The following is a 17,962-nucleotide window of genomic DNA, read 5'->3' as shown; positions in this document are numbered from 1 at the left end:
ACTGGGAAAGGGGAAGACCTGATGGACCAGCTTCCTGGTCTCCAGGTAGTGTGGCAGGCCCACTTGCTGCAGCGCTGCTGGATGGCTGGGACAGGTCCGTGGCTGTTTGATGAAGGACCGCTCCAGAACCTGGGCCAACAGTAGTGCTCCATGTGCTGTGAAAAAAGGAAAAAATAAATTAATACCAAAAATTAAACAGGCGACAACTCCTGTGGAATAGAAACATACAGATTATGGCAATACAACACAACCTAATGCACGGGATAAATACTTACATTCTCTGGGCAAGGACCGGTCTTAAAAATGCCAGAACACGATGGTATTTGTACTTTCGGATCCTTGCTCCTGAACCACTGGGAACACGGCTCTCTTGACGCAGGTCCTTGTTGAAGCGGTCCTTCATCGAACACCAACGTGTTTGGACTTTGGCCACTGTTAAAAAAAACCCCATTATGGTCAGAAAATGGAATTTTGCCCGTGCTCACACAACTGTGTGTGATGAGAGAAACTCCGGAGAGTTTCTTTCATCACACACAGTTGAGTGAGCACGGCCAAGGTCTCTGCTGCATCACACTGCAGTGCAATACTTACCAAACGCATTTCGGACCCGAGTCAGGGCATTGTCCCAGCCATCCCACATCGCTTCGGCCACCTCATTCCATAGGCGCAGGATCGTTACGTTGTTTGAGTGCAGTGGATCCCGGGTGTCCCACAACAGGACTCGCTCCTGGACCAGGGAGATGAGGAGGTCATTTTCTATGAGGTCTTCATCCCATTCTGGAACCTAAAAATTAAATAAAGACATTAATGTTGGATACATTAACATAAGGAAAAGAAAGAAAACAGAGGCTGAGAAATGGCATGAATAAGACAAGTCAAGATAAAAAAGGAGTCCAGAAGAGAATTAAAAAGAAAGAGTAAAGTACAGAAAGGAAGATTAAAGAATACAACAGTGAGGATACGTACCCGCTGCCGCCTTGCCACCCGACTGTGACTCCGCTGCTCCTGCCTAGTCTCTGCCGCAGTAGAAGAAGTGCTCTAAAAAAAATGAAAAACAAAAAATTGTTATATGTGTAGATTTGCCAGTGAATACTTACCAATCTGAGGAGGGGAGTACTCACTTCACTGACATGTTCTACTTCAGAAGGCCCAGGACGTTGCTCCTCATCAGAAGAAGAAGACATTCTGATGCATGCAGAAATAAAGGGCAGAAGTTAGGACATGTAGAGACAGAAAATAAAGGCATTGGCTATGATATACTCACATTGTTCAGAGGCTTGTTTTCTCAAAGGTGCTGTGGTTTGTATTCTCTGCTTGGCTGTCTGCTGTGGTCTGTCTGTTCTGCTTGGCTGTCTGCTGAGAAGTGACCTGCAAATGTCCACTACCTCCCTTTATCACCTGGTATGTGGGGGGTGGCTTATCATTGTCTAGACATCTTTTTCTCTGGTGCAACGCATGCTTTTACGAACGCAAACAAACGCATGCGCTTGTGAACGCATGCGTTTACATAGACAGCAATACATTTTTTTGGCGCATTCCTTACGCAATCGACCGCATACGTTTATAAGCGGCAAATTGACGCCTCTAAAAATTACTACATGTTGCATTTCCACGCAAAACCGCAGACGACAAAACGACACATGCGTCGTCAAACGCGGCAAAAAGCAAACGATCGCAGACGCATGCGTCCCTAATGTTAAATATAGGAATACACAACGCATGCGGATATATGCGGAAGAAACGCTGCGGACACAACCGCAAATGTGAAACCGGCCTAACCCATAGATATTCTAGATGGCATGTAACAGCACAAGAGGATCGAGGGGAGATACTATGAAAATGTGTGGCATTGAGCCATAAAGATTGTACAGGGTTTTATGACAGTGCAGAAGCCACGACCCATTTGTACATATTAATCATTTTATTTATACAGCTCCAACATATTCTTCAGAACTTTACAATTATCCTCGGCACAACTGTCTGTTTACTATGAAATGCACAAAAGTGACCAGAACAGAAAAACATTGTGTATTCAGTAATTCCTGCTCACCGGCTAATGCCCGCACATCATTCTGGAACACGTGTTGTCTTGTTCGGTGCAAGGTCTTGAAAAGCTTCAGAACCTGAAATTTACAGGAAACAACAAGTCTGAACATTGTGGCTGGAAAAGTGACTAACCAATAATGATCTTTATTTTTATATAGCGCTAACATATTCCGCAGCGCTTTACAGTTTTGCACACATCATCATCACTGTTCCCGATGGGGCTCACAATCTAGAATCCCTATCAGTATGTCTTTGGAATGTGGGAGGAAACCGGAGTGCCCGGAGGAAACCCACGCAAACACGGAGAGAACATACAAACTATTTGCAGATGTTGTCCTGGGTGGGATTAGAACCCAGGACCCCAGCGCTGCAAGGCTGCTGTGCTAACCATTGCGCCACCGTGCTGCCCTAACCAATATTAGGCCAATGCACGGTAACAAGCAGGTCCTTGCAGTAAACCCCCGGGACCAGTGGTACAATACTGCGGCAAAATGCCCTTAATTACTTATGCAAAAAAACCTGTTCCAGGACCAATTCACACAGTAATGTGTCATTTTTATACCAAAAGTCTACAAATGATGCTTTACGAAAAAAATCAGTCTCCTTCCCCCTCTAGTAGCTAACAATGTAGTCCATTCTTCTCTCCATGCAAATAGAGGACATAGCATCCAAGGCTGAAGAGATATCCTGTGTGACATCCAGAAAGCAATGAAAATATAAGGAGATACAACAGTAGAGACCACACGCGCACACACACACGCACGCACACGGACATACACACACACACACACGGACACACACGGACATACACACACACACACACACACACACAGTGTCTCCTAGCTACATAGCATGTGACAATCGGTTCTGGAGAACCGGCAAGCAGTAAAACAATGTTAATGTTAGCAAGGTGTCCAGCAGGTGCCTGGTGGTTGGGGGTATGAGGGGTTTGGGTGGGCAGCTTGGTCAAAAAGGTAGATGGTGACTGCACTTGGATGACATCGGAGTGCACACAATTTTTCACAGACTGACACAATGGAGAATTATTTTTTTTTCCCCACCTTCTCCATGTCCGAGAGAATCGGATCACACGCTGATCAGAGTGTGATTAGCAGAACTGGAGCGATTTTCTTGGAGGAGAGCCAACATGGTGGTGTGACCCCAGCCTTACACGGACACATGGCACATGTTGGGATGTTGCTGGGGAACATCACCGTCTGTGGGAATGAAGCCGTCACCGGTGGTGAGAAATAACGCGGCCACATCCAGAACCATCGTGGGTGGCACAATGCTGACCTCACAGCAGCACTGTAAGGCTACGTTCACACTAGCGTTTCCCGTTTTGCGTCGTGTTTGCGTCGGGCGACGCATGCGTCATGCGCCCCTATATTTAACATGGGGGACGTATGCGTCTTTTTGTGCTGCGTTGTGCGACGCATGCGTCTTTTTTGCTGCAAGCGTCGGACCAAGAAAACGCAACAAGTTGCATTTTTCTTGCGTCCAAATTTCGGCAAAAAACGACGCATGCGTCGCAAAACGCAGCGTTTTTGCGTGCGTTTTAGCGTGCGTTGTGCGTTGCGTCGCACAACGCTAATGTGAACGTAGCCTAAGTGGAAGGTAATGCATCTTGGAATGACAGCCAGTCAGCCAGCCACGCGCAGCTAATATTCCGCCAGGGCGAGTGTCTGCAGTGCTGACATATAAAGGCTGCTGCTGACGGGCCACTGTGGATTGGCTGCAGCCGTCACTCTTTGGGGACAGAGCCGCCATTGCTGACATGGGGCCCATATGGGAGAAGGGAAGGAATAGTTTTCTATTGTAAATGGGGTCTTGAAACAATTCGTGCAGAATTGAAACAGTGACCCCCTCACAAGTCTACAATGTATCTCCTCCATGAGCCCCGCACTGCCTTCACTACTCACCTTCATTCTGCCAGCCATGCCCCTCACATCCTCCACCACCCCAGGTCAGAAACGTCCAGTTTCTCACCAATCACAGCTCAGTGGAATAACCACGCCCCTTGTCGCGTGCGTGACTCGTCGGGCGTCATTTTGGAAATGGGAACCTCATACACGTCCGCTTTATATTCCAGTCTTTCCCAATTCCAAAATGGCGGCCAGATGAGCTCCCAGTGACGACATTGGCCGGCGCCGACGAGTCGCAGGATTATTTGCTGTAGGTACACCATAGACACGCCCCCGTGTTCTGTCAGTCCCTCGGCCTGCAGTGCAATCATGGCGGATGAGATCAGCAAAGCCCAGGCGGCCCGTCCTGGGGGGGACACCATATTCGGGAAAATAATCCGTAAGGAAATCCCGGCCAAAGTCTTCTATGAGGACGATCAAGTACGTGGCGTGCAGCCGTGTGCATGAGCAGCCCCCCAGGGCCCGACAGTACCACGTGTGACAGTGTGACCGGTGCTGGGTGCAGGCGATCATTATACCGCTGCTGTCCGTCAGCGATCGCACATGGTCTGAGCCCTCACACTGGGTCACGTTCACACTCGGCAGAATTGTTGATATTTCTGAAAGTTCTCTAATATTTCATGCAGTTGTTGATGCAGATTTGCCCCACAAGCGCGAGATCTGGGATGACGTGCATTAACCCTTTAAGGCGTATTCACAAATCACATTCTCCTGAGATAGGGGAGAACTTATCAATCGCTGGGGGTCGGATTGCTGGCATCCCTCCGATCAGAGGAGTGATCGATCATGAGCGCTGCGGCGCCATTCATTGTGTGCGACTGCTGGAGTCTCCGGAGCGCAGGGGCTGGACTCCACTCCCATAAGAATGAATGGGGCGTCTCCGTTCAGAAGCTCGAGATCGGTGGGGTCCAAGCGGTCGGACCCCCAGTGATCTTATTCCCAGGATAAATATCATGATCGATTTTCACATTTTTTAATATTCAGCAGCCCTGGATGAGCGGATACAAATTACGTGTCTACACTGAACAGCACAGATGATATTTTCTATGTTTTGCGCCACTCGTTATAAGTTCTTTATTTTTTTTCTTAACTAATCTCATCCAAATATTTTAGACAGATTCCTGAAATGCTGCTTTTACTAAATGTCACGTTTTTTCATGTCAGTCCCCCTTGAATAGTGGTTTGTGGGGGTAGCTGAGGGAAATAGGACATGGACTGATGTCACTGTAATGCTACGTTCACATTTGCGTTGTGCGGCGCTGGGTCGGCGACGCAACGCATGCAAAAAGCATGCACAACGCAGCGTTTTGTGACGCATGCGTTCATTTTTTGCATGATTTTTGGCGCAGAAAAAACTGCATCATGCAGCGTCCTCTGCGCCCTGACAGTTGCGCCAAAATGACGCATGCGTCACAAAACACAAAACAATGCATGTCCATGCGCCCCCCATGTTAAATATAGGGACGCATGCGTCGCCGCGGCTGCGCCCGACGCTGCGCCGCACAACGCTAATGTGAACATAGCATAACTTGTATGGCAAAAGCCAGAATGTCCCACAGGTTCTATTGATTCTATACTCTGCTCTGAGGGGACACTCAGAAAAGAGCTGAGCCTTTGGCCCCTCCCGCCTGCTGAGCCTTGGCCCCTCCCGCCTGCTGAGCCTTTGGCCCCTCCCGCCTGCTGAGCCTTTGGCCCCTCCCGCCTGCTGAGCCTTTGGCCCCTCCCGCCTGCTGAGCCTTGGCCCCTCCCGCCTGCTGAGCCTTGGCCCCTCCCGCCTGCTGAGCCTTTGGCCCTCCCGCCTGCTGAGCCTTTGGCCCTCCCGCCTGCTGAGCCTTCGGCCCTCCCGCCTGCTGAGCCTTCGGCCCTCCCGCCTGCTGGGCCTTCGCCCCTCCCGCCTGCTGGGCCTTCGCCCCTCCCACCTGCTGAGCCTTCGCCCCTCCCACCTGCTGAGCCTTCGCCCCTCCCACCTGCTGAGCCTTCGCCCCTCCCACCTGCTGAGCCTTCGCCCCTCCCACCTGCTGAGCCTTCGCCCCTCCCACCTGCTGAGCCTTTGCCCCTCCCACCTGCTGAGCCTTCGCCCCTCCCACCTGCTGAGCCTTCGCCCCTCCCACCTGCTGAGCCTTCGCCCCTCCCACCTGCTGAGCCTTCGCCCCTCCCACCTGCTGAGCCTTCGCCCCTCCCACCTGCTGAGCCTTCGCCCCTCCCACCTGCTGAGCCTTCGCCCCTCCCACCTGCTGAGCCTTCGCCCCTCCCACCTGCTGAGCCTTCGCCCCTCCCACCTGCTGAGCCTTCGCCCCTCCCACCTGCTGAGCCTTCGACAGATTGTCATACCATAAGGGGGTGCTCCGAAACAAATATTGATTTTTTTAATCCTAAATGGCTACTTATTGTAACAAACTTATTGCTTTTCTAATGTACTATAATTAAAAAGACCTTACCATTCCCTCTCTATTACTGCTTTTTTTAAAATCTACATCCATGTTAATGGCATATCATTTCAGAAACCCCAGTGCATACTGGGATACTCGAGACATCATCTCTGGGCAGAAGCCGTAGTCACTGCTGCAGCCTCTGTCCCCATCCTAAAAGGAAACGTCAGCAGTGACGTCTGTTTCAGGGAATGGGCTAGTCCCAGCTCTACTGAGCATGCTTTGGTTGTCCATTCCGACGAGCTCCCCTGTCACTGTGTAATATTTTTTTCTTCAGTTCTTTATGGCTTTCCAGGAGCCATAACTTTTTTTTTCCGCTGACAGTCATAAGAGCTCTTGTTTTTTTATGTCAATTGCATCATTTTATGGTACATATAACTTATAAAAATTTTATTAAATCCTGTGCTTATACCATCCCTGGCAATCACCTGCATTCTGGGAGTACACTAAAATCCATTTGAGGTACATTAGATAGATCATGCAATATTGTTTGCAATGCACAGTGACAGTGCTCTCCCTCATTGGCTCTAATGACAAGTGATAGCTGGAAAGAAAGCGCACTGTCAGTGTGCTTTATAAGGAGAGAATTCAGCAAGCAGGGACCATCCCCACCTTTGAAAGTAATGTCTGTTTTGGAGGCGGGGCAAGTCTGTCCATTTTGCTTGCCGCGTTTTCTCCGTACAATGTGCACTGACAGTGTGCTCTCTTGGTGGCTTGTCACTTCTTAGTATAGACAGTGAGGGAGTGCACTGTCACTGTGCATTGAGAAGAATACTGCAGGGTTTGTCTGATTTACCTACGTTCACCCCTTCTCATAAATGGACATAACTGTACACCCAGATTGCAGGTGATTGCCATAGGTGGTACAAGCACAGAAGTTAATAAAAGTTCAACAAGTTATATGTACCACAAACTGATGCTATTAACAAAAACAACTCATCCTGGATAAAAAAAACAACTATTGTTGTCAAAATAATTATGGCTCCTGCAATTCCATAAAAAAATGTCAAAAACATCAGAACATACTCTGATTCCTAGTGTATTTTGCAGCAAATCTAACCCTCAATGTACACATTTAAGACATCCATGCTATGAAATATGCATTGTGTGAATGGACACATATAAACCCCACTTGCTGTACTACTTTCCAGATATTCTGTGACCTGCGCCCATGGAACTTGATTTTGGTTACATTTTAGACATCGGGATCCATTCCCCATCTACTAAAGTGGAAACGTCCAAAGTCCAATGTTTCGAAGCTTAGTGTGAAACATTACAGAGCAAAGCACGTCTGTTTTAGTGAATGCTTGTTTTCCTCATAAGTAATATTTTTGGGGGGAATTTTGTGCTGTTCCTTTATTTTTACTGGAAATGTAATAAGACTATAGGCTGTGACTATATTGGCTATAGACTGTGTCCAAGGATGGCCATTAACAAGAGAAATGTTAAGACTCAGTTGTGAATGTATTAAAAGAATCCTGTCACCTGATTCATGCTACCCAATCTGCGGACAGCTTGAATTAGAGCCAGGCTGCATGACTGCATCCAGGTATACGTTTCACAGAAAATAGACTTTAAAGGGAACCTGTCACCCCCAAAATCGATGGTGAGGTAAGCTCACCGTCATCAGGGGCTTATCTATAGCATTCTGTAATGCTGTAGGTAAGCCCCCGATGTTACCTGAAAGAGGAGAAAAAGACGTTGGATTATACTCACCCAGGGGCGCTCTCGCTGCGGTCTGGTCAAATGGGTGTCAGGTCCACTCCGGCTCCTCCCATCTTCATTCCATGACGTCCTCTTCTGTTATTCAGGCTCCAGCGCAGGCGTTGAGGGCAGAGGAAAGTACTGCAGTGCGCAGGCGCCGGAAAGGTTGGAGAGGCCCAGCGCCTGCGCACTGCAGTACTTTGCTCTGCCCTCAACAGGGCAGACAAAGTACGCCTGCGCCGGAGCTGCGGCGTGAAGACAAGAAGAGGACGTCATCGTGAGAAGATGGGAGGAGCCGGAGTGGACCTGAGACACCCATTTGACCAGACCGCAGCGGGACCGCCACTGGGTGAGTATAATCCAACGTCTTTTTTTTTTGTAGATAAGCCCGTGATGACGGTGAGCTTACCTCACCATCGATTTTGGGGGTGACAGGTTCCCTTTCAGGGTATGTGCATATGATAAGTAAATGCTGCGTAATTGTGCATCGCCCACCCGCAGCGTCCAGATGTTCAAGAAATCCCATGTCCACTATGTGTCCGGAGACAGACTGCAGTATGTCTTCATCTTGAGGCAAGCCTCCTCAAAGTAAACGTCGCCCGTACAATATATTGCACGCGGTGATTCCGCACGGTTCAGTGAACACATACGGAATCACCTGTGTTCAATAACCGGCAGCGTTTTGGTTGCAGCGGACATGTGCTCCATCCAAAGCGCTGCCAATTACTTATCGTCTGCACGTACCAATAATATTCAACCAGGGATCATATCCGGAGATGAGACTAGTCCGGCTGACTCTTCCCAGAGGCACTGGAGGTGTTTCCATCATGTCTACATAGGGAAAGACCTATCAATCACCTGCCGCTGGCCTGGGAAGATCTTTTAAAGTACATTTTCTCTGAAATGCTGGAGCGTTCCAGAAAGGTCCATGTATGGTTGCATTCATGCAGCCAGGCCCTGATTTATCCTGCCTGTGGTTGAAGTAGCTTGAATCAGGCAACAGATAGAAAAGATGCTTTAGAATTGTTATACAAGTTTTTTTTTTTAAATCATATTTTTTTCTGGCTACAAAAATGTGTTACCTAGATGGTGATTTTTCTTTGTTACCTTACAATATTTCTCCATGCAATTAAATGACTGTAAGGCCCGGGTGCACACGATCCAGAATTGCCAGCACTTTGGACACAGCGCATGTTTGCAGTTTATTGAACGCAGGTGAATCTGCCTGTGCTCAATGATCCGTGCGGATTCACGGCGTAAAATACATTCTATGGGTGAAATTTCTTTTGCGTCGAGACACGTCGTATGTCCGACTGTCCGTGTCTGCAGGCTTCTCTGGACGCATAGTGGACATGGGATTTCTTGACATCCCATCCACTATGCTGTAACAGCTGGCCTCTGTGGGTTTGATGCTACATAAGTACGCAGCGTCAAATTCTCTATCGATTACTCTCTACCCGGAAAAATTGCTGTAACTTCTAAAAGACACCGTTGACCAGTGGTCCCCAACTCCAGGCCTCGAGGGCCGCCAACAGTGCAGGTTTTCAGGATTTCCTTAGTATTGCACAGGGGTTGGAATCATCACCTGTGCAGATGATCACATTACCACCGATGCAATACTAAAGAAATCCTGAAAACCTGCACTGTTGGCGGCTCTCGAGGCCTGGAGTTGGGGACCCCTGCCGTTGACTGTACTGAAATTGGGACTGTACATACTTTGGTTCATGAGAAACTGATGGTTTAAAGCTGGTTGAAAATGTCCACCATTCACCTCCAAGCTGGCCTGCTGGCGCCAATCCATATTGTTGAATGTATTTCGCTGGACATCTGGGGTCATTACCTGAATTTCTCGCTGCATGTTCTTTCGAAGTGCCTGTAATGTTCATGGCTTGTTACCATACACCTGACCCTTTAAATATCCCCAGGCGCAAAAAAAAGGCGGTGTTAAGTCAGGTGACCTTGGTGGCCACAGTCCCTTGGGGATTGCTCTGTCAATTTTCTGGCATCTCATGAAGTGCATGCGGGTTGTCAGCTGCCCAAGTACGGGTGTTTTGGGATTTGACGTAGCCACATAGGTGACACCAGGCTTCATCAGTGTACCAAGTGTGTCCAGTATGTTTTCTTTTTTAGCAATGAAGGTCTGGAACCACTGATAATAGCAAATTATTTTCCCTTGATCGTGCCCTTTCAATTTCTGAACGGCAGAGACTCTGAACAGGTAAATACGATCTTTCTTGGCCGCTTGTTGACATGTGAAAGATGACATGGCTGTCTCCCAATGAAAGATCGCTCCGAACTGTTAATAAATCAAGAAGGAATTCGGCAGGAGTGAAATGCGAGCACCACACAAACTACCGATGTGCAGACAGGCATATGTAGCAGGTCTTTCTCGTAATGGAGGCAACCGGTGGAGGACAAGTCAGCAAAACGACTCGACGTGAGGATGTTTTTCATTGCTGAGATTCATGGCACCTCACTTCTCCTGAACCAAAGTATGCACAGTCATAATGTCATACATTCGACGTCTTTTAGAAGTTACAGCAATATTTCTGGGTAAAGTAGCGAGTGAATCACCCTGTATTCTCTGGTACAGTCACCCGATGGTGCCATGGAGTTGTGCCCTGGTGATGGGCATACATTAGCCCATCAAGCACATACCATGTGCAGCAGTCTGTTTTGTCTGTCTGATTAATCATTGGCACAGGCCATGTACTTTTGACTGACCCCAACAAAAATAAATCCTAAAACAATTTAGAATACACATCTACAGGTGCTTCTCACAAAATTAGAATATCATCAAAAAGTTAATTTATTTCAGTTCTTCAATGCAAAAAGTGAAACTCCTATATTATATAGAGTCATTACAAACAGAGTGATCTATTTCAAGTGTTAATTTCTGTTAATGTTGATGATTATGTCTAACAGCCAATGAAAAACCAAAAGTCATTATCTCAGAAAATTAGAAAAAGTAACAAACACCTGCAAAGGCTTCTTTAGCATTTAAAAAGGTCCCTTAGTCTGTTTCAGTAGCTCCACAATCATGGGGAAGACTGCTGACTTGACAATGTCCAGAAGGCAGTCATTGACACACTCCACAAGGAGGGTAAACCACCAATGGTCATTGCTAAAGAAGCTGGCTGTTCAGAGTTCTGTATCCAAGCATATTAATAGAACGTTGAGTGGAAGGAAAAAGTGTGGTAGAAAAAGGTGCACAAGCAACCGAGATAACTGCAGCCTTTAAAGGATTGTTAAGAAAAGGCCATTAAAAAATTTGGGGGAGATTCTCAAGGAGTGGACAGATGCTGGAGTCACTGCTTCAAGCGCAACCACACACAGACGTATCCAGGACATGGGCTACAAGTGTCGCAATTCTTGTGTCAAGTCACTCATGACCAACAGACAACGCCAGAAGCGTCTTACCTGGGCCAAGGAGAAAAAGAACTGGACTGTTGCTCAGTGGTCCAAGGTGTTGTTTTCAGATGAAAGTAAATTTTGCATTTCATTTGCAAATCAAGGTCCCAGAGTTTTGGGGAAGAGTGGAGAGGCCACAATCCAAGCTGCTTGAGGTCTAATGTGAAGTTTCCACAATCAGTGATGGTTTGGGGAGCCATGTCATCTGCTGGTGTAGGTCCACTGTGTTTTATCAAGACCAAAGTCAGCGCAGCCGTCTACCAGGAAATTTTAGAGCACTTCTTGCTTCCCTCTGCCGACAAGCTTTTAGGAGATGGAAATTTCATTCTCCAGCAGGACATGGCACCTGTCCACACTGCCAAAAGTACCAATACCTGGTTTATAAACAACAGTATCACTGTGCTTGATTGGCCAGCAAACTTGCCTGACCTTGACCCCATAGATAATTGACGGGGTATTGTCGAGGAAGATAAGAGACACCAGACCCAACAATGCAGATGAGCTGAAGGCTGCTATCAAAGCAACCTGGGCTTCCATAACACCTCAGCAGTGCCACAGGCTGACTGCCTCCATGCCATGCTGCATTGATGCTGTAATTGATGCCTCGACCGAGTATTGAGTACATTTACTGAACATACATTTCATTAGGCCAACATTTTGGATTTTAAAATCATTTTTCAAGCTGGTGTTGTAAAGTATTCTAATTTACTGAGATAATGACTTTTGGGTTTTCATTTTCTGTAAGCCATAATCATCAACATTAACAGAAATAAAACACTGGAAATAGATCACTCTGTTTGTAATGACAATATAAAGAAGAACTAAAATAAAGTATATTGTATTTCTTGGAAAGCCCAGTGCTTTGTCTCAGCATGAAGGATCTGCTTAATATCGCTGAGTTCTCATTTGCACCTTAATATTCATGGAAAAAATGCCATTTGTTTCCTAGTTGTGGGCTTTTTTAAATACATTTTTAACAAGCTTTTTGGGCATTTTTTCAAAATCTATAAAGAAGCCTATGGATGAACACAAAAAATACTGCCCAGAATAGGGAGAAGAAAAATGAGAAAGATTTCACAATACAAACAGCATACATTGTTAAATAAATCTTACGCCTGAAGATGCTGGTGTACTTACAATGAAGTCCATGTCAGAAAGGCTTTAAAAATACCCCTCCCCTATTTAATTTTTTTTTTGTTGAGAAATTTGCTTTCCTAGTATGTAAATGCTCATTTCAGTATTAAGTGCGCCTTAAACAAGAATGTACAGCCGTCCCGACAAGGATTATTTTTTGCAAATATGTTGACTTGATCAAGTCTAAAGGATTTATTTAATAATTAAATGAGTTAGTACTGTGAAATCTGGAGACAGATCTGCTTTATAGTTAAATTACTGACTTACAGAAAAAAGTGATTTTTCGCATTGTTCTACAACTTTTTTTTACCATAATCTGTCCCAGTCACTTCTCTCCGACCCTGCTCTTTGGTGTGTGTTCTTGGTTCTGATCTTCCTATCCCTGTACCATATGAGCACTGGGCGCCTCGGGTTTTATCATTATTTAATGTGCCTTGATTTTCTTCTTTTGTAGTGTATCGCTTTCCATGATGTCGCTCCACAAGCGCCAACACATTTCTTAGTGGTTCCTAAGAAGGCCATTAGCCGTGTTTCGGAAGCGGATCCTGCTGATGAAGCTGTAAGTGAAAGCTTGTTTTGATATTGATTAATAGCCGCTTTCTTTCGGCCCGTTGAGGATTCATTGCCTCCAACCGTTCACGTAGCGGAGGGACACATTTACTTTCATGTATTCTGTTTCAACCGGGAGCAGAAATGAAACCCACAGCTGGGAAGACAGTTTGTTTTTAACGTAAAGAAGACTCAGATCTGTCTCCTACTGTGTAGCTGTAGGAGAGCAACAGAGGAAATGTGATTTATTAGACTGGGAAGTTCCAAAAGTTCAATCTCAGATAAAGCAAAGCCAGACCCTCCTCTGTATGTGAGAAAGGTACGTGATAGGCAATGGCTGAGCTGCAGGGGTAAAAGGTTAGCTAGGAATAGTTAAACTCTTTAATATACAGTAATGTCACTTTACCTCAGCGTTGGATCACCAAATGTGGATGGAGCTCCGGAGCCGAAATTCCTCCACACACAGTAGATCTTACATAGGCTGCATCTTCCTTTTCCCAAATTAAAAATAAGGAAACAAGAAAAGCCTATTCTTTGCCACCTAGTCTGTAAAAGTTCGGTCTATTAAAATCTAAAATTAATTAACCTAACCGGTAAACTCTAAGGCTGCTTTCACACATCAGGTTTTTTCTTTCAGGCACAATCCGGATCCGTTTTTTCTTATGCTGGATCTGTTTTTTTCCCATAGAGTTGTATTAGCGCCGGATTGTGCCTGAAGGACATGCGTTTCATCCGTTTTGTGCCGGATCCGTCCCTTCAGGCTTTTTTGCCGGACACAAAAAACGTTCACTGCAACGTTTTTTGTGTCCGGCGAAAAAGCCTGAAGGGACGTTTGCGGCAATAAACGCATGGAACGGATGTGTGAATGAACGTTTCCGGCGGCCGAATCCGTTTTTTACACATTTAGCATGCCCAGAAGCCTTGTTTTTAATTCTGGGATGGAATCTCTCTCGCTCTCTCTTTCTCTCTCTCGCTCTCGCTCTCTCTCGCTCGCGCTCTCGCTCTCTCTCGCTCTCTGTCGCGCTCTCTCTCTCGCGCTCTCTCTCTCGCGCTCTCTCTCTCGCGCTCTCTCTCTCGCGCTCTCTCTCTCTCTCTCTCGCGCCGGATCCGTTTTTTAGCAAATTTGCCGCATTTAGCCTGTAACCAAAAACCTGTGAAAGCAGCCTAAGCCATGTTACTCCGATTGCCTCTGCACAAGTTTGGTAAAGCGAAAGAGAAGCACCAGAATTGGAGCATGTAATGTAATGCTCCACTTTTGGTGTGGCTGCACGCTGGTGTTTTCAGGCAGGTAACCTGGGATTTTCCCATCCACATAATATAAGCCCACGGCTGTCTGCTTTACCTTTGCTGGTTACCAAAATTGGGCGGGACCACACAATTTTTTTCATTTATTTATTAGGTTAATACATGTGCAGTAAACTACACACACAAAGCTCATCTCACGGATATCTATATCTTTGTACATTTTCAACACCTAAAATCTGTAATTTCTATTCTGGTACGTGTCACACGGATAGTACACAAGGATAGTACATAAGGACGACAAACAGAAAACCACACAGATAGTAAAAATGCATGCTATTTTTTTTTTAAGTGGACTTGTGGCAGGGGTCTAAGCATTAGAGAGGGAAGATAACTGATACCTTATTCTAGCTGTAACCTAGTACAGTGACTTGGGGAATGGTTAATTGGGGGGGGGGGCTTCTCCTTTGAGGGTCGGCTGCAATAAACTGCATGATGATACACAATTTTGTGGCAATTGTTCACTATTTTTTTTAAGCTCACTCAAGTGGAGAACGTGAGATTGGTCTTTAAGTATTGCAAAAAAAAAAATAAAAAAATGAGGACATTATTGAACTAAAGGCATTTTTAGCAAAAGGTTCCTGCTGTTGTGTTTTTCTTTTTTTTTCCTTATGATGTGCCAGGGGAAAGCCTCTATAGTTAACTGGCAAAAAAATGAAAAATTGTTTGTTCCATAAAAAAAAAAGAAAGTGTGGTGATGTCTTAAAAGGATTGATGATGAATTTTAAAATGTCAGAAAATAAGTCTGACAAAGCCAAACAATGAAAACCCAAAAGGGTAAGTCCTACTGTCTTGATATAAATGGTAAAAACAAAAATCATCTTTTAATGGTTATGGAATCTTGTCTTTAAGGCTATGTGCACACGTTGCGCAATGGGGTGCAGAAATTTCTGCACAAAATCCGCATCTCCTGGCAGAAACCGCAGGTGCAGATTTGCCGCAGATTTTGTGCGGATTGTGGATTTTCTGCGGTTTTTACCACTGCGGATTTCTATAATGGAAGGGTGCAGAAACGCTGCAGATCCGCACAAAAGAAGTGACATGAACTTCTTTTAAATCCGCAGCGTTTCCGCAGTGATTTTTTCTGCACCATGTGCACAGCTTTTTTTTTTTCTTTTTTTTTTCACTATTGATTTACATTATACTGTAAATCACAGTGCGGATCTGCAGCGTTTCTACGCGGAAAAGTACGCTGCGGATCCGCGCTAAATCAGCATCGTGTGCACATAGCCTTAAGGGAATCTGTCAGTAGGATTAACCCTCCTAAGCCATTTAAAATGGGCATTTTGGTCATAGGAAGCTGAATAAAATTATACCTTGGTAGCTGCCATCCGATGTCTTAGTCCAGAGAAATTCACGTTGTTATATGTAGCTCAGCTGTTCAGGACTACTGGCCGGACACTGATCTGTATGAGAATCTGCCTCCAGAGATTATTATAAATTAGAGCCAGTGATAGACATGTAGATCAGGAGATCATACTGTCAGTCATTACATGGCTCACTCTGGTAACTTCCCCTTTCATTCCCTTTAAAACAAAGCTTTATGATAAATGTATTTCCTGTACAGAGACCTCTGCACATATAATTGAGCATGTCCAGTAGATATGTCCAGATGCCTGCTATTACTCATATCATTATTGTTATAAATGATACATATACAGTCATGGCCAAAAGTATTGACACCCCTGTAATTCTGTCAGATAATACTCATTTTCTTCCTGAAAATGATTGCAAACACAAATTATTTGGTATTATTATCTTCATTTAATTTGTCTTCAATGAAAAAACACAAAAAAAATTGTCCTAAAGCCAAATTAGATATAATTCCACACCAAACATAACAAAGGGGGTGGACAAAAGTATTGGCACTGTTCGAAAAATCATGTGATGCTTCTCTAATTTGTGTAATTAACAGCACCTGTAACTTACCTGTGGCACCTAACAGGTGTTGGCAATAACTAAATCACACTTGCAGCCAGTTGACATGGATTAAAGCTGACTCAACCTCTGTCCTGTTTCCTTGTGTGTACCACATTTAGCATGGAGAAAAGAAAGAAGACCAAAGGACTTGAGAAACCAAATTGTGAGGAAGCATGAGCAATGATTTTGCGGTCCTGATGTTTGCCATGGCAATTCATGACCAAATAGCGGCCTTAGAGTCTGACGGCTGTAGTAATCTGTTTAGAAGTTAGCAACATTGCTACCAATATAGTATTGGATATCCAGAGAGAAAAGTTACAGCCTATATGGGTGCTGTCATCGCGGTGGATATCCAATACTATATTGGTAGCAACCTCCGGGCAGGCCATATAGCCACTTGAATCTATACATTGTCCCAGTAAACGTTACTGATGAAGGTCCAGCTGTGGGACCGAAACGTTTTCTGATTTGGGATAATAAATCTTTCGTTTCTTCACACCACAAAGTTGAGTGCCGGGTTTTGTATTATTTGCTGATTACGGTTTGGGAACCTACCCGTGCACCTCATACGGTTGTGCACACGTGTTTCTAAATACTTTTGGCCATGACTGCAGTATTAATAATGCTTTGCTATTTGTGTACTTTTTTTTTTAATTTTATCTCTACAATCTGAGAGAAATGTTAGTAAATGTGGTAGAAATAGTCTGTATTATTGGTACCATGATGTCCACTGAATCTGTGGACTGTGTTTACAAGCCACAATGACATGACATGAGGTGGTTTTTCCTTTCTTGAGTGATTTGTCCTGCAGATTTCCTATAAAAGTTTCCCTCTTTTCTTTTATCCAGCATTACGTGTTGTAGTATTGGTAGGCAACCTATACAATCTAGCTGAAATTACCTCTGTTCTTTTTCTCTTGCCAGCTCCTAGGACATATGATGATTGTTGGCAAGAAATGCGCTGCTGATGTAGGCCTGACAAATGGCTTCCGTATGGTGATAAATGAAGGACCAGATGGTGGCCAGTCTGTGTACCACCTTCACCTGCATGTTCTTGGAGGACGTCAGCTGGGCTGGCCTCCAGGCTAATGGCCAACGGTGTATATCACCCAGCAGTCTCAATCTGTCCCTTCAGATGATACGCATTCTCTAAATGTCAACCCCAAAACTTAGTCATCTGTTTAGACGAGAACTCATCAAATGTCGCATTGAGCATGGAATGAATAAATTAATTTTTTTCTTCATTTTGTGGAGCTGGTCTTTTCATTTTATCTTCTGTCCTTCAGAATCTAGGCTTTGGAGCTTTGACGGTTGCTTGTATAGAGATTTATCCTTTAGCTCCTTCTTTTAATGGAAATCTGTAACCAATTTTTTTTTCTTCCCCATCTGAGAGCAGCATGATATAGGGCAGAGACCCAGATTCCCGTAATATATCACTTTCTGACTTGCTTGCCGCAGTTTTAATTAAAAGCTCCTATCTGCTGCAGATCTACCAGTTTTCTGAATGCTAGGCTCTGTCTAACCCCACTCACACCACTGATTG

The 17,962-nt window shown here is 45.1% G+C and overlaps 2 protein-coding genes across 3 annotated transcripts in view; one reads left to right on the top strand and one right to left on the bottom strand.

The window, feature by feature from the left end:
* The window catches only part of LYRM7 (LYR motif containing 7), a 38,450-nt gene extending 34,377 nt beyond the window's left edge, over positions 1-4,073 (bottom strand). For both annotated transcript variants that reach the window (XM_069754079.1, XM_069754088.1), the window contains exons 1-2: positions 3,969-4,073; positions 2,051-2,123 (exon numbers count right to left, since the gene is read on the bottom strand). In XM_069754079.1, the coding sequence (XP_069610180.1) occupies positions 2,051-2,123; positions 3,969-3,986 (91 nt within the window). In that variant the 5' untranslated portion in view covers positions 3,987-4,073. The remainder of the gene's footprint in view (positions 1-2,050; positions 2,124-3,968) is intronic.
* A 154-nt stretch (positions 4,074-4,227) lies between these two features.
* Positions 4,228-17,663, top strand: HINT1 (histidine triad nucleotide binding protein 1). The gene is made up of 3 exons (XM_069754055.1): positions 4,228-4,391; positions 13,104-13,208; positions 17,344-17,663. The coding sequence occupies exons 1-3, from the start codon at positions 4,281-4,283 to the stop codon at positions 17,506-17,508; spliced, it is 381 nt and encodes a 126-aa protein (XP_069610156.1). The 5' UTR covers positions 4,228-4,280; the 3' UTR covers positions 17,509-17,663.
* The last annotated feature ends 299 nt before the right edge of the window (positions 17,664-17,962 follow it).

The sequence above is a fragment of the Ranitomeya imitator genome, chromosome 1 (assembly GCF_032444005.1).
Source record: "Ranitomeya imitator isolate aRanImi1 chromosome 1, aRanImi1.pri, whole genome shotgun sequence".
Lineage (NCBI taxonomy): Eukaryota > Metazoa > Chordata > Amphibia > Anura > Dendrobatidae > Ranitomeya > Ranitomeya imitator.
Note: the sequence above shows the minus strand (reverse complement) of the source record. Positions and strands in the feature narration are given on the sequence as shown.